This window comes from Sinocyclocheilus rhinocerous, unplaced genomic scaffold (genome assembly GCF_001515625.1).
Source record: "Sinocyclocheilus rhinocerous isolate Xijiao unplaced genomic scaffold, SAMN03320098_v1.1 scaffold650, whole genome shotgun sequence".
Classification (NCBI taxonomy): domain Eukaryota; kingdom Metazoa; phylum Chordata; class Actinopteri; order Cypriniformes; family Cyprinidae; genus Sinocyclocheilus; species Sinocyclocheilus rhinocerous.
This window is the reverse complement of record NW_015638019.1, coordinates 834,536-851,751: the sequence shown is the minus strand read 5'-3', so window position 1 is coordinate 851,751 and position 17,216 is coordinate 834,536. Positions and strand designations below refer to the sequence as shown.

The following is a 17,216-nucleotide window of genomic DNA, read 5'->3' as shown; positions in this document are numbered from 1 at the left end:
TATTTAAAAGGACAGTATTTATTTGAAATCTAAGTCATTTGTAACATTGTAAATGTCTTTACTGTCAGATTTGATCAATTTAATGCATATTTGCTGAATAAAATAAATTATTTCCTTTAAAAAAAAAACATGTTGACCCCAAACTTCTAAATGTAGCCTGTATGCATTCTTTACCTCACATTGTTGTGTATTGCAACAAACATGTGAACCAGCAGGGGGCAGTGGTGTGTCTTTTCTATGGCAATTTACATAACATGCTCCCTTGATAGTTGACTTGAAAAGACATTGTCAGTCAGAGCATAATATTTCCTGTCTCTACAGGTGATTTGTATGTGGGAGGTGTGGCCAAAGAGATGTATAAGGACTTGCCAAAGCTGGTGCATTCTAAAGAGGGCTTCCAGGGCTGCTTGGCATCTGTCGACCTGAACGGCCGTTTGCCAGACCTGCTGTCAGACGCACTGTCCAACGCCGGCCAGGTGGAGAGAGGATGCGAAGGTGAGGAAAACGGTATGAATGAAACATACACCAGCTCGGCTTAGCAAGGTCCTTCACTTGATGACTGCAATCTCCAATCCTTGTCTCCTCTCATGCACTTGTTCATCCTTTCTGCTTCTTGTTCTCTTCATCTGTTCTGTGTTTTCTTCATGCTGGGCCATTTTTAACCCGTTTCAGGCTTCTCTGTTGGCAACAGGAGTGTAGATTAGGGGTGAACGATAGGGACATGTTCCTTTAATTTTTAAGAGATCTTGTGTTTTTTCCAATCTGTAACTATGATGAAGTTAAAGAGGAAAGAGACTGGTTACTGCCAGTAGCTTTTAGTAGTTATATTAATTAATGAAAAATAGTTAACAGTAATCCTTTTTTCATTGAAGCTCAGAAAGATAACGATATCATAAAAGCAAGTCATCTAACATAACTGAGGATGGCCCACAGGATTACTGCTAGCAAAAATATGCCATTTTGTCTTCTGTCCTTAAAAGATGAATTGAATGCATTAAAAATGAATTCAGTGCAATCATTCCAAAAGGGAAAACTAATTTAAAAGGGGAGTAGAAGATTAGTTATGAGATTTGTTAAAAGTGATATTGTGCCTATTTAAAGTGACGTTTCAGATATGTAACATTATGTAAATAATTGTAATATTGAAACCGTAATGTTTAAGCTTACGAAGTTACATGCCATTCAAAAGTTGTTTGCTTTTTAAAGAAATTAATATATTAATAATGTTGTTACAGAAAATTTGATTTCAAATAAATGCTTTTCTATTGATCTTTCTATTCATCAGAAAATCCTGAAAAATGTTTTTCAAAGTTTATGCAAAAAAAAAAAAAGCAGTAGAACTGTTTTCAACATCAATAAAGATATGAAATGTTTCTTAAGCACCAAAACAGCATGTTAAAATGATTTCTGAAGGATCATGTGACATTAAAGATTGCAAATTCAGCTTTGCCATGACAGGAATAAATTACAGTTATTTTAAATTATTATATTTCACAATATTACTGTTTTAATGTATTTTGGATCAAATAAATGTAGCCTCTGTGAGAATAAGAGACTTCTTTCAAAAACATGAATGGATTTGTTTTTAATAAAGTCTCCCATTTACAGGGAGCGATCATGGCTGAAAAATGTCCTTCTGTTCAAACCAAACCTACGCTACTGGCTTTTCGTCATCTCTAACTCCACCTCTCTTCTTCCCTGGGTCTCTGTCTGCTTTCTTTATGTCCTCTCTCTGTACGCCTTAATTTGTTATAATCACAGACATTCCAGTGCCTCTACTAACGTCTTATATATTTTGTTTTGTTTTGGCTGACAAAAGTTGCATTGCTGAAAGCTGACTTGCAAGGTAGATAGCCATATGTGTGTCTTAACCGATGCCCCCACTTCCCCCCCTCCAATGTGAGCGTCTGATGTGGTAGATCACTTTTGCCCGGCAGCCGGTCTAGTAACTCCATCACCGTAAATACAAGCACCGTCCGCACACCTTGTATTTACAGCCTCCCGGTCTTAAACTGTCTCAGAGTGTCCTGTGTCACCCCCCCTCCCTCTTCTGACAGTGCCCCCCTCCACCCACTGCATGCGGTTTCAACTCCTTCCACACCAAAATGCGATGGAAATAGTCTATAGCCTTTACCCCCTGATAAGGGCCTTAAAACTAGATGGAATTTCCCAAGCGGTTAGGGAATCTCTCGAAGCCAGATTACTCCGCTCAGATATATAACACTCGGTTTGAGAGAAGCTCATCAGGGGAGCGAGCCAACCCTCTGTTTCTCTGCCTGAGACTTTAAATGAGCTTCGCTCAGACAGATCAGGTGAGACAGGAAGAACGAAGCTCATCGAGATCGTACCGGCGGCTGTAGTAGCGTCTCTCTCTCTCCTCCTCCTTCTTCCTGCCAGACTCGCTTCACTTCCAAGTCAAGTGGCCAAGCCCCAAATGTGCGACTGATTGGCCAAATGGCTGAGTGATGGAGAGGAGGGAGCGTTTGAGGGCCAGGGGCCTGTTTTACATGCCGGCTGAAGTAATGAGAGAAATGAGAACAGAAGTGCTTCCGCAGGCTGTAATATGCCTGGCCCGTCGCCCCGTCACTTCGCTTCTGTAGACCGAGCACAAAATGAGCTGTTCCAGACGGCCCCCATTTATCTTACAGCCCCGAGTCTCCAGGGAGTGCTGCTGCTTTAAACCCACCTCAGCAATACTAGGAGCAGATGTTATTATCACACGGGGGCCTGTATTATTACTGCAGCCAATACACTGCGCATTACCGCCAATGCTACTCTGTCTCACACACACAGCCACTGGTGCAATGCTTGGATTGCACTTTAAAATCAAGTCACCTGTCCACATTTAATGTCTTCTTGAGTAATGAGACCAATTAAAGGCACACTCAGTCATTTTTTTTACCTTGTTAAAAAAGTTTTAAATAGTACTTTTTAAAAATCATTCTTACCTGAGACAAAGACTCAATGCTACACTTTTAGAAATAATGGTAGAAAATCTGTCACTGGGGCCGTACCTTTTAAAAAGGTACTAAAATGTACCTTTAAAGTACCAATATGCTAATATACTAATTATTTTACATGTAGCAGGTCACCTATATATACTTTTACTTGTGAAATAAGTTAATCATGACTTACTGGAAATAGCACGTTTCTGTAGTGACATTTAGATCAAAGAATCATAAATAAATTAATCCATGTATATTAAGCAGTTTAATAAGCAATGCTTTCAGTATTGATACTATTAACAATATTAAGCACATTTTTAACTTTCATAATACTAAGAAATGTTACAAATTAGCATATTAGAATGATTTCTGAAGGATCATGTGACTCTGAAGACCTGAGTAATGGCTGCTCTAAAACTTCAGCTTTGCCATCATAGGAATGTATTCAGTATTCAAAATATATTCAAATAGAAAACCGTTATTTTAAATTGTAATATTTTTTATAATCTTATATTTGTAATATAAGTAGTTCTGCTTTTATTGTATTTTATATTAAATAAATGCAGCTTTGGTAAGCATAAGAGACTCCTATCAAAACATTAAAAATCTTACTGACCTAAAATTTTGAGCAGAAGTGTACATCTAAACCACCAGGTGTCAGTGTAAGTCTAACTGTAACTGTAACTTACTTATTAATATATCATGTGAAAAGCAGTGTGTCATGAATGGTATGTCTGAAAATGTAGTATTCATAAAAATGCCAGGTGTGCATCCAGTGGACATTTTACTATCCTATTATATTCATAAATGGGGAAGCTGAGGTCATACATACCCAATATAGTGTGTCTAGATTGTCTTACATACTACATATATGCATAATTACAGAATGTAACTTTGAACTTTTAACAGTCATGAAGTAATTTTTTCATCAAATGTAGTACATACTCAGTGCATACTGTAATGTTGTATGTTGTCTTATTAGCCATCACAACATGAACAAAAAATGACTGAGTGTACCTTACAATATTTTTTACAGGACTTTATTTGGTGATAATGATATAAGATAATGACATAATATAAGCTAAAATAAGCACACTCATTATGCTATATGATATCACACTGAAACGGAAAAGATTTATAGGTTTATGTTTCTTGTACAATAGTAACATTTGAATGTAATACATTTGTGTGAATATTTATTTTATAAATGATATATATTATATTATTTATACTATGTTTAATATATTTATAAACTATTTGTCTTCACCCAATCCCTAAAGAGTGTCTGAGAAAGATTAATAGTTAGTTAAACAGAAGATTTTGTCCTCACTGGTAGTTGGTTTTTCATCTAGGGGAGTGAGCAGATGGGACGGTTCTGTGTGGCTGTTTCTGCTGCAATAAAAGCTTTTCACTAGTGTGGATTTTTATGTCGTAAGGGGCCTATGAATTTATATACCCTTCTCTTTTTCTTCCTGTCTGTTTGTTTCTCTCTCTCTACACTACTCTGTCATCGGTCTCTTCAGGCCCCAGCACTACCTGTCAAGAGGATTCCTGCTCCAATCAGGGCGTGTGTCTGCAGCAGTGGGAGGGGTTCAGTTGCGACTGCAGCATGACATCATTTGGAGGGCCGCTCTGCAATGACCGTGAGTCTATCACCTCTCCTTCTTTACAGCTACTGTAGGAAAACCCAGTGCACTGATCCAGAACCACCTAAATTGGTTTGTCAATGGATGAGAGCACTTGCCCCGCTATTATTTATGGTATTCTAAAAAACGTCAGCCACTTTGATGACCATTATATTTTTAGAAAATGGTATTGAATATATAAACTGTGAAAAATAAACCGACCGATTCATATTCAAAACCCACATAGGCCTACTATACTTCACAATACAAGGATTGAAGTCAAAAAATATGAGATTCCACTGATGCATCAGATGTGACATGTCACATTGAATTAAAATGGAATCTCAGTGACCCTTAGAAAGTAGCTATTTTCAGAACAGAATACTAGCATGCTGTGTACTGCATACTGCACAGAATACACCACATGCTCCCACTATTTTTAAAAATAGCATGTGAAACTGTGCAACAGCGTGTGTACGCATTGTGAAAAGCAAATAATTAAAAATAGTATGCTACATTGTTGTCACATGACCTGTTTGATTCAGAGAGAGAAGTCTAGTTATCATTTTAAAAAGCAATTGTGCAGTTTCACACATAATGTCATTTTTAATGACAATTTGTGATCATTGTGGCCAGTATACATACTAGGCCATCCTGTTTAATGCATACGGGAAAAATCATGTCAACCATATTATTCATAGTATTACAGTCTATAGAGCTCCGGACGTCACGTGACCCATTCTGTTTACACCACCATGCTGGCAGGCAGGGACAGCCGGGAGCGAATATGAAATGAACGGCGCCAGCATGAGTTTCAAGGCAACAGAGTTCAATGTGTACTTTAATTCAAAAGACATAGACCTGTACATAGCTAAACTTAATAGATTACGCATAACAGATCCCTATAATGCCCCCGTGGTGCTTTTAACGTGTATCAATAAAGGAACGGATAGATTTCCTGACCTGCAGTATCCTGATATCTACAACTACCTCATCAACTTTCCCTCCTAACGTTACTCCGGAGACTCTTTAAAAGCCTACAAAAGCCTGGAGGGGTACAAATGGAGGCAATCTAATTTTTTGATGAATATTCAACCTGCTATGTTGTCACTGGAGGGGTAATTCAACTGTGTTGTTAGCTAACGTAATTGACCCTAGCTGTCCTTGTAGGTAGCCAGCATAGCTATATCACTGTGAGTACAGTAGACATCATAAATGTCATGAAATCTTACCCGTTTAATCCCAAATTTTGTGTTGGTTAGCATGTTTTATTGCAGTGAACCATTTTAGTCGTCTATCGGGATCCTTAGGAATACGATAAAATGATTTCCCCTTTGCTTTATGGGACAATCGCATATATATATATGGAAATGCGTATTTTTTAATTAAAGATAACTTATAGATTTAATATGGGCTGCCTTTGGTGCTTGACACTTTTTTATTGGTCATTTTGTGTGTTTTACGAATAAGATAGACTTCAAGGTTAAGAAGCTTACTTAAATGTCTTGCGCGGCTGGATGTTGGACTCATGAAAAATAATCACGTAGTTTGTATTTGCCAAAACTGATTTACTGAAGTCAAAACACGGACGGAATTGGCGTTAGCGCGAGCGCCGCTTAATTGTGAAGCGGAAGCGACCAGCCAGCAGAGGATTCTGCAGCCTTCCTTAAACAGTTATGTTCAGGATTTTCTGATTTACTTAACGTATACTGCGTGAGGGGGCAAGAAACGGGCCAAGGGAGGTCACGTACGGGACACATAAATTAAGCCCAATATACGGGACGTCCCGGCTAATACGGGACGGTTGGCAACCCTAGCTTTCCCCTGCCTGTTCTGGCATCCTGGCGCACAGCAGCTGTCTACCATGTTGAAATAGTAAGATTTGTAAGGTCTATATAGTCTGGTTTTAAATTATTGTTGTACAACTGTCGATACCAATGCTCTAGCGCTCTCCTGATTGCCTGCCAAAATGGTGGAGTTTAGAGTGCGTGACGTCAATCTCCGGAGCTCTATACTGGGTTAAGTTAATATTCCATTCTGAACATAGTCATATTGTTCTTACTTCATACTTCTAAAACTGTGCAGTCTTCTGCTACACCACTAGAGGGGGGTTGTGGGCACTGCAAAGCTGGGGATCTGCACCATGCTGTATATCACAATATGCTGCAATGAGTAAAAAATAGATTTAGTGGACTGTTTCTCATAGATATAAATTATATGTAGAGGGAAACATTTCTGAATGGGTTTGTAATATTGAGCTGTACCCCAAGAAGAGCGTTGACTGAATTTGGTGTGAAAACCCCTAGTGCTTGTAGCCTGTGAAAGTGCTGAGTGCCAGGAATCTGAAGCAGAGTGAAAGTCCTTGAGATGGTTTACGGAGAAGATCTATTACAGGCTCAAGCCATCCACAGCTAATCCATTCTGCGGGTTTGCCAAACTGATAAGAGCCCGCCTTTGTTCAGGAGGAAGAAACCACATAGAAGGCTTGCATTACATCATCCGCATCCCCACACCTCGCTGGAATCTATTCAGTGTGTTTTTAGAGATGAAAATGGCAGAGGACGATAGAATCGCTTTTGCTACTGTGTGGGCATTTCTGAATGGATTTGTAGTATTGAGCTGTACCCCGACAAGAGCATTGACTGAATTTGGTGTGAAAACCTCTAGTGCTTGTAGCCTGTGAAAGTGCTGAGTGCCAGGAATCTGAAGCAGAGTGAAAGTCCTTGAGATGGTTTACGGAAAAGATCTATTACAGGCTCAAGCCATCCACAGCTAATCCATTCTGCGGGTTTGCCAAACTGATAAGAGCCCGCCTTTGTTCAGGAGGAAGAAACCACATAGAAGGCTTGCATTACATCATCCGCATCCCCACACCTCGCTGGAATCTATTTAGCATGTTTTTAGAGATGAGAACGGCAGATAGAGGAAGATAGTATCATTTTGCTACCTAATTAGAATTATAAAGAAAAACACATTTCTTTTAGCTTACTCTCCCCCCTCCCCCCTCATATCTACAGTGATTCAGATCGATAAATGAATAAATTGGTGGATCTCGCCTTCATTATTGTATGTAAGCCCATGGGTTAATGATTACAGACTGAATCCATCTTTTACTGGGCACTTATTTGAGCAAGTAACAGACAGAATGATATGTGCACACAATATTAATGTTCCTGCATGGTCATATGCTCATGCGCACACACACAAAAGCTCATTTAGATGTGTAGAAGCCCAGTGATCATCAGGCCGTGAAGGCAGTGCAAAGAGAAAGAGGCTTTGTTTGAGCATAGTGGCAGAGAGTAAAGCCTGGGTTTGAGACTCAGCTGTGGACATGCATGACCACATCCTTCCTCAAGACCTGCACTACACATACTACAGACCTATACTCAGCATCAATTCTCCATCTCTGAAACAAGCTCTCACTAACACATACATGTGTGTGCACTGATCAATACACAGATCCCTGCGGGGTGGGTGCAGGGTCAAGAATTAACAGTTGCCACGTGCTAAATGCGAGTAAAAATGAAGAGTTACTCACCACTGACAGGGAACTTTATTTGTAAATGCAACATTATATATGGTTTGATTACATTTGTAGGAACATACGCAGAAACGTTCTTGCGTTAATCCACCAATATAAAAATTTGAGGAAAAAAATAATGATCTTGATGTTTTTGTTTTGTTAAACTGTGAGATAATGACCAAATTAATAATGTTTATATTATTAATATTTTTTATTTAATCAAATTAATGGTTTTGTTAAAAACAGTGCTTCATGGCTAGTAAGAAATATTTAATATTTAACTAAATAATAAAATTTTCATGATGACAAATGCATAATTATTATTATGTTTTATTATTCATATTCATATTTTAATAAAAAATGCTGAAAAAATATGGTTTCATTGCCTGCAGGAAATATTAGGCTGATACATTTTCTCAATTTCTATTTTTATGTAAGAAAAAAACGGAATAATATAATTTTCATGATGGGAAATGCATGAATATTGTTAAGCTTCATTATTCATATTTTAGTAAAAATACAGAAAATACAGAGATTCATGGCCCGTAGGAAACTGTAGGCTGGTAAATTTTCTCAATTTATATTTTTGTGCAAGGAAAAAAAAGGACTAAAACTAACTTTCATAATGACAAATATATGTTTATGTATTCATTTTAAATGTTTAATTGAAAATATAGAAAATAATACAGTTTTATGGACTGTAGGAAATATTAGGTTAGTAAATTTCCCCACTTTCTATTTCTATGCAAGAAAAAAAGTCTTATTTTCATAATGACAAATATATGTTTACATATTCATATTAAATGTTTAATTAAAATGCAGAAAGAAAATGGTCTGTTTCATGGACTGTAGGAAATATTAGGCTGGTGAATTTTCTCAATTTCTATTTCTATGCAAGAAAAAAAAAACTAAATCTAATTTAGTTATTATAAACTAAAATATAGACTAATTATAGTTAGTCTAATTATATTATAACTATAATAACTAATTATTATAGACTAATTTATAATCTAATTATCATAATGTTCACATATTAACATTAAGTGTTAAATTAACAATAAAGAAAAAATTGGTCTGTTTCATGGTCTGTAGGAAAGATTATCCTGGTATACTTTAACAATTTCTTCATCATTGGCCTTTTTGGCAAAAGTTAATTCTGAACACTGGTTGGGTGCATTTGTCCATTAGGCTCATCAAGCATGGACTCAAACACACTTCAGATCTGAATGGCTATGATCAACATGAGCCATTTGGTTTGAGCTGGTTATCAAAGAGCACTTTTGAAAACTAGCAAGGAGAAATGGCAGAGCCGGGGTTCTCCAGTGAATGCAAAGCTGATTTGCTCGGTATAAATACTGTTAAAGAGGCAGAGCGTAGATAAGAGACGAAAGAATTACGTGATTCAAAAATGACCACAACTATAGAGAAAAACGTGAAGAGATAACCTGATTCTCACGTGAGAAATGTGATATTAAATCCGATGAATCGCACCATTCATGACGGCAATGCACCCGTCTGTTCTCTAACCGAACAATATGTATTTAAAGATGTGCTTCATTTTTAATTAGCTTGTTGCTTATCGACGATCTTGTTTCTTAATAAACAACATCCCACCGGTTACTGGAGCATCATGGGTGGGGAGAGTTGATACATGCTTCAATGGTAGTCAATGGATAGATAGGGAGAGGGAAAATGAATGTAGGGTTTATTATTTATTTGTTCTCTTTTCACTGCATGAATCATTCCTCCTTCCTTTATAAAAAAAGGAGGGCAGAACAACAGAACATAGTAAAAATTGGACACAAAAGCTGGAGCGAAACGAGTGGAAGGAAGGAAAAACAGACTTTTCCACTTATTTCTCCCCTACTGTTGAAAATACTTGAAACCTTTTTTCCTCCACAGAATGAAAGCACCAGTATTAAAACATGCTCTACTTCCTTTGAATCTGCTTTCGAGGTCAGCTGAAAAAAGAAATGGATTGGCTCAAACATGTGACTGCCAGAGAATGGCGAGGGTCCGCTGCTCAAAGCGACACCCAGCGTTCACCATTAGGTGGCAGCCTTGTAAACAGAAATTGAAGCACATGATCATTTCTCAGGCTGGGTTCTCGCATTCTTTTAATATCGCAGGGAACAATTAGTTTGCTATGAATGCAGCAGACTGGTTCCCAAATTGTTTCATGAACCTCTGGAGTTGTGATATGATGTTTCATTGCGTACAACACTGGGTATTGCTAAAGTCACAGTGATTAAATTGTCTTCCAAATAGAGCAGTATCAGCTTCTGCTGCAGTCTGTCTTGGAGCCCCTGGCGAGGCAGCTCTGATCACCCGGCTTTGTCAACTTTAATTATACAGTGCTAACGATGCTCAGAGCTGAGAGGAGGGAGAAGCAACGATCTCCTTGTGTGAGAGGAGATGACACCAGTGTCACTTTTAGTGCATCTTTCTTCACACTCAACTGAAGTCTCTGTGGAGAAGCACACCTGCAGACTTCCTCCTTGAACCAACAAGTAAACACACCCACAACATGGGGTGCACATAAGGGAGAGGGTGAATCTTACACCATATTAATTTAATGCGTTCCTTTTTGCTTCATTTGTTAGTGACAAAACAAATCAGAGACACACTAGATTTGGGGTTTTGACTGATGACACTTTTTAACTACTCATTTGCACACCCTATTCTACTTTCTAATAGACTAGATTGGGTTTTTGGTTCTCAACTGGGGGGCTGGACAGCAGGGTAAAAAATACAATGCTAAATGCTAACCATATAATCATGCAAAGTCAAGAAGTCATTCTAAACGTTGATTTACTTTCTTCTGTGGAATGAAGTTCGTGGGGCTCAACATTGTTTTGTTCTCCACAGACTTTCATTGAATGAACAAAAGTGGTTGAACATTTTTAAAATATCTTCTTTTGTATTCCACAGAAGAAATAAAGTCGTACAAAATTGGAAGGTAAGTAAATGACCAAATGTATATTTTTTGGTGAACTGTCCCTTTAAGAAAACGTTTACTGTGTCTTTTTGTTGTTGACGTCAAAACCTTGGCATCCATCTAAGCAGTATTTCGACTTATCATTCTTGTCACTTGGTACAAATTAGGCAGATGGCAACATGTTTGGGTTACATGACTTGCCCTCATTTTCATAAACTGTAAAAATCAGTTTCATCACAAAATCTGCAAACAAAATGTCAAACACATTGCAGATTTATTCAGATAAAAAAACAATTACAATTACATCTTAAACCTTGCTTGAAGCCTTGAAGCTATTGTTGAATCTCGCAAGTAAGAAAGACCACTATTGAATCAAATCAGGCACTGTCCGTGGTGCTGAAGTGCGCCCAATGACTGTCCTTCCAGTGAGAGAACTCATTCAGCTACACAATGGCCGAAGAGGGAGGAGTATATCAAGGTTTGACTAGTTTGTGAAGGGAGAGAGAGCCCACACTCTCTGAATTCCAGCTGGACTGTTCTCGAGCCACCCCTCTGTCAAGGAGAAACGAAGACAGGAAGAGAGAAAGAACGATTAGGAGGACGAGACATGAGACCCCCCTTTCCACAGCTGCACGCGCCTCCCTGATGATCGAGGGGGAGGGAGAGAGGAAAAGAGGGGGAGGAAAACTCAGCCAAGCTTCACCGTTCTCTGTTTCCCCTTCTTTTCATTCAGAGGGTCTTTTCCTCCAAGCATGCTGCTTAGGAACGCTTCCGCTACAGAGATGCTGAAAGGAGTGAGAGAAGAGGAAGGACTTTCTTAACGCTGACATTTTCAGAAACTCTAAGCACTTTTTCACATGAGGAGCACTTGACCACTCTTGCCCTTTCTTGGTTCTCTCTTCCTGTCCTCCTTTGGTGTGTCTTCTAATGTTTCCTCTGAGAGTCAGTGCGGTCTCAACCAGCCAGGCAGCAGCAGAAGCAGCAGCAGCTCTTGTGTGGTGTGTGTGTGTTTGAGAGAATGTGTTTGTCGTTTGGGGAGGGGGAGAGGCACTCTGTATTGAGTTAAATACTGCAGCGGCGATCTCGTCTTGTGTGTGCCATCGCTTCTGGTAGTCTCCCTGCTCCTCTCCTATTCTCTCAACGGGGATAACGAAGGATGCAGCCTTGTCTTCATGGGATACAGCTGGGATTCAGGCGGTAGGAAAAGTCCAGGACTGCTGGGAGGTCTGTAACAAAGGCTGCTCACTCTTTTCTCCCTTTTCTCCAATACACCACTACGCCTACCTTACTGGAGTACTGGACCGGATTCCGTGGTTTCTTTGTGGAGGATTTTGTGTTTTTAAATGTCATGAAGAGAGGAATTTAACCCAGGATCATTATCCTTCTGAAGTTTACCTCATCTGAGTTCTTTACGGGAGAACTCTGTGGAAGTTCCCTCTCCATGTGGATTCAGCACGTGCTGTTGTTCTGCCTCTCCATCAGTGATTGGGCTGTTGCATGGTCAGGATCCGAGGCTTGAGCGGGACATGGGTTGCCAGGTGGTCTAAGGACGCCCCTCTTTAAAGTCCTTGCACTCCAGTAGCATGCTGCGTCTGTGGCCCTGCGGGGCTCCTGGTGGTCTTGCTTCCATCCTGCTCCGCGTCAGCCTGCGCCTGGCTCTCTGGCTGCCACCGCTGACTTTGGGGTCAGCCCTGGCTCTGGCAGAGGAGCCTGGGGAGCTGTACGTCCCTCAACATATGCCTCATCACCTCGTGCCTGCCGCCAGATCCCACGCCCCCCTGCGGGCAGGACATGGTGCGTAGCTTATTTGACTGCCACATTCAACCTCTCACCGCTTTGCCATTCTGTAACCTTTCATACCTAGAGCGTCTGTTTTCTGTGTGCCGAGATTTTAGCATAAGAAACGATATCATGCTATTGTAATCTCACGGTAATTGGTCTATGAGTGTACTTGCGCAATTATGTGGTCAGGATGCAAATGCGATCTTTAAGAGGTGTTTGTGAACATTATGCAGATGCATTATGCAGAGTACAAATGTTGAGAGCATAATGTTGGCTGCACCACGATCACTTAGCGACCAGCGATTCAGCCTCCCATTACGCTGACTATGCTTGAATGCATGCGTCTTTGTGTTATTTCTAGGGGCCATCGACGGGGCTGTGTTTATATAAGCACCGGGGCAACATCCTTAACCTCTACGGTTCAAAAGGCCACATCCTTGCACGCCGACTCGAGCTGACCTTTGACATGATGAAATTATATTCAAATTGCATCGTGGTCACCATACCGCGTTGTGTGTGTGTGCGTTCATAGATTTAATGCAGCGAACCAGCCAAATTGAATTTATTAGGTCTAGAAGGGACAGTGGACAGGCTTTTATGCGACTGTTAGACCCCAGGGCCATCCTGAGATTTCCACACTGGTGCACCCCCCACACCTCCGTTGAAACTCTATTACTTCTACATTGCCGTTAAATCCCACCGGCCACCACTCCTGAGACCGGTATACAGTATAAATTGAACAACTTCTGCTTTATTGCACCAGATTTTTTCCCCCCAGTTTGTGTTGTAATGTCTCGTTACGGCTGGCTGTTTAAAACTATCAGGGCGATTTCCACGCTGTGTGTGCAGAGGGGCTTGAGCTGTCAGTATGTGATCCACTGCACTTATATAACGAGACCTGGCTGCCTCTCAGCATTATCCTCACAGATTATGCTTTGATAAAAAAAACACTATTGAATAGAGGCAGGAGGAAGAGAGCGGAAGCTTGTGAAGTGAGACGAGTTATTTATCATCCTTTCTGAAAGGCTCTTAGTTTTTCTTCTCTACCTCCTTGCCTCTCTCCCTATCACTCTTTCCTTCTGTCTTTGTCTTAAATACTGCAGCGGCGATCTCGTCTTGTGTGTGCCATCGCTTCTGGTAGTCTCCCTGCTCCTCTCCTATTCTCTCAACGGGGATAACGAAGGATGCAGCCTTGTCTTCATGGGATACAGCTGGGATTCAGGCGGTAGGAAAAGTCCAGGACTGCTGGGAGGTCTGTAACAAAGGCTGCTCACTCTTTTCTCCCTTTTCTCCAATACACCACTACGCCTACCTTACTGGAGTACTGGACCGGATTCCGTGGTTTCTTTGTGGAGGATTTTGTGTTTTTAAATGTCATGAAGAGAGGAATTTAACCCAGGATCATTATCCTTCTGAAGTTTACCTCATCTGAGTTCTTTACGGGAGAACTCTGTGGAAGTTCCCTCTCCATGTGGATTCAGCACGTGCTGTTGTTCTGCCTCTCCATCAGTGATTGGGCTGTTGCATGGTCAGGATCCGAGGCTTGAGCGGGACATGGGTTGCCAGGTGGTCTAAGGACGCCCCTCTTTAAAGTCCTTGCACTCCGGTAGCATGCTGCGTCTATGGCCCTGCGGGGCTCCTGGTGGTCTTGCTTCCATCCTGCTCCGCGTCAGCCTGCGCCTGGCTCTCTGGCTGCCACCGCTGACTTTGGGGTCAGCCCTGGCTCTGGCAGAGGAGCCTGGGGAGCTGTACGTCCCTCAACATATGCCTCATCACCTCGTGCCTGCCGCCAGATCCCACGCCCCCCTGCGGGCAGGACATGGTGCGTAGCTTATTTGACTGCCACATTCAACCTCTCACCGCTTTGCCATTCTGTAACCTTTCATACCTAGAGCGTCTGTTTTCTGTGTGCCGAGATTTTAGCATAAGAAACGATATCATGCTATTGTAATCTCACGGTAATTGGTCTATGAGTGTACTTGCGCAATTATGTGGTCAGGATGCAAATGCGATCTTTAAGAGGTGTTTGTGAACATTATGCAGATGCATTATGCAGAGTACAAATGTTGAGAGCATAATGTTGGCTGCACCACAATCACTTAGCGACCAGCGATTCAGCCTTTTGTTACGCTGACTATGCTTGAATACATGCGTCTTTGTGTTATTTTTGTAGGGGCCATTGAGGGGGCTGTGTTTATATAAGCACTGGGGCAACATCCTTAACCTCTCCTGTTCAAAAGGCCACATCCGTGCACGCCGACTTGAGCTGACCTTTGACATGATGAAATTATATTCAAATTGCATCATGGTCACCGTAGCGTGTTGTGTGTGTGCGTGTGTGGATTTAATGCAGCGAACCAGCCAAATTGAATGTATTAGGTCTAGAAGGGACAGTGGACAGGCTTTTATGCGACTGTTAGACCCCAGGGCCATCCTGAGATTTCCACACTGGTGCACCCCCCACACCTCCGTTGAAACTCTATTACTTCTACATTGCCGTTAAATCCCACCGGCCACCACTCCTGAGACCGGTATACAGTATAAATTGAACAACTTCTGCTTTATTGCACCAGATTTTTTCCCCCCAGTTTGTGTTGTAATGTCTCGTTACGGCTGGCTGTTTAAAACTATCAGGGCGATTTCCACGCTGTGTGTGCAGAGGGGCTTGAGCTGTCAGTATGTGATCCACTGCACTTATATAACGAGACCTGGCTGCCTCTCAGCATTATCCTCACAGATTATGCTTTGATAAAAAAAACACTATTGAATAGAGGCAGGAGGAAGAGAGCGGAAGCTTGTGAAGTGAGACGAGTTATTTATCATCCTTTCTGAAAGGCTCTTAGTTTTTCTTCTCTACCTCCTTGCCTCTCTCCCTATCTCTCTTTCCTTCTGTCTTTGTCATATTCTTCTTTTCCATTTGTGTGTGTGTGTGTGTGTGTGACACAGCTGGCATCTCTAATGGCAGGGTGTGCTGAGATCACAGAGCCCCGCTGCTCGCATGCGTCCCCCCAGGCGGTGAGGCAGCGCATCAGGGTCCATTGCTTCTGCCTCCGCCCCCCTCTCGGCCAAGATAATCTAAACCTCTCAAACCTCCAGACCTCTTTTGCCTGAGAATATTCAGCGACATTGTTCGCAGCTGAGCATAATTCACGAGCTCTGATAATAATAAACTAAAACCGAAGTGGCTTCCAGCTATGTGTCTGCCACGCTATTTACAGCACCAGCGGACACCTTCTCAGCCGAACTGCAAATCTGTCCAGCCCTACCTGCTTCCAGCACTGTTTTAGTATGCCGCGACGAGGAGTTTGAGAACAGCACGAGTTCTGTTGTTGCAGCAAAATTACCATTTAAAAACCATTAACAGTAGGTTATGTGGAGTACAGAAAAGTGTGTGCGTGCACCCTTGTATGTGTGCACCAGTAAATGTGCCCTCTCTCCCACTGAAATGATTGGATGAGAACTAAAAAAATGAAAGCAGAAAGCGAGGCAAATCATCAGAAGTTACCCTGGGCTCCAGCACAGTGTTTTTAAAGTCAAACCCATCCCCCTTTTTTCCTTTTTCCCCTCTCATTTTGCTGCAGTCTTGCACTTTTATCTCCCCTTTCCTCCACAGTTTCACTGACAAATATAACAGAAGCTACATTTAGATGAAGTTATACAGTAGAAGAACGCTGCGTTCTCTCACACCTACAAAAAAATGGATCCTAAAAATGGAACTTGCGGTGTAAAATCGAATGGTGTATGTTTAACATCACTCCCCCTCATTCTTTAAAAAACGTGTTTGTGTGTGCTTGCATATGTTTCCAAAGGCTATGTGAGCTGCTTTAGTGTGCTGCCTCTCTCCTCCATCACTGCAAATCTGAGTAGAGTTGGAGTAAGTGAGCTCATGGGGTTGAGTAATCTATCTCTCAGTCTTTTTTGCTCTCTTTTATGTCAGAGCTATAGTTTGAGAGGCCCGAATTGCTGTAATGAGAGGGTAGCATGGATTTGCTGCTGAATGGTGATGTGCCTGGTTAAATGTGATACTCCGAGAAGCTGAGAATTGGAAGCGTAGGCTGTCCTGACTAAGAGGGAGATAGAGGGAATTAAAAGAGGCAAAGGGATGAGCAGAGTGGTCAAAGACTACATGCACTTGACAGTGATATTCCACTGGGAACAATACAGCATTTCCACCAGCAAACACAGTGAGACGGTGAGTGACTGTACAGGGCTGCAAGCTGCACTCTATACTGGGTGCATTGTGTATGTGTGTGCGAGTTTATATGAGAAAGACATATCATCCCCTTGATCGTATGGAGGTGATTGATTCTTTAAATGCTATACAGTCTCCCAAGAGAATCTGCAGAAAGTGAGAGAGAGATAGAAGGAACAATAGCTGTGGTGTGTAATCTAAACCCAGTCAA

At 41.2% G+C, this 17,216-nt stretch overlaps 1 protein-coding gene across 8 annotated transcripts in view; it reads left to right on the top strand.

The window, feature by feature from the left end:
* The window catches only part of nrxn1a (neurexin 1a), a 200,157-nt gene that overhangs the window by 127,264 nt on the left and 55,677 nt on the right, over positions 1-17,216 (top strand). For 6 of the 8 annotated variants that reach the window (XM_016564497.1, XM_016564498.1, XM_016564501.1 and 3 more), the window contains 3 exons: positions 322-495; positions 1,820-1,846; positions 4,469-4,588. In XM_016564497.1, the coding sequence (XP_016419983.1) occupies positions 322-495; positions 1,820-1,846; positions 4,469-4,588 (321 nt within the window). Of the gene's footprint in view, positions 1-321; positions 508-1,819; positions 1,847-4,468; positions 4,589-17,216 lie in introns of all 8 variants that reach the window. The other 2 variants (XM_016564499.1, XM_016564496.1) reach the window with 2 other exon arrangements.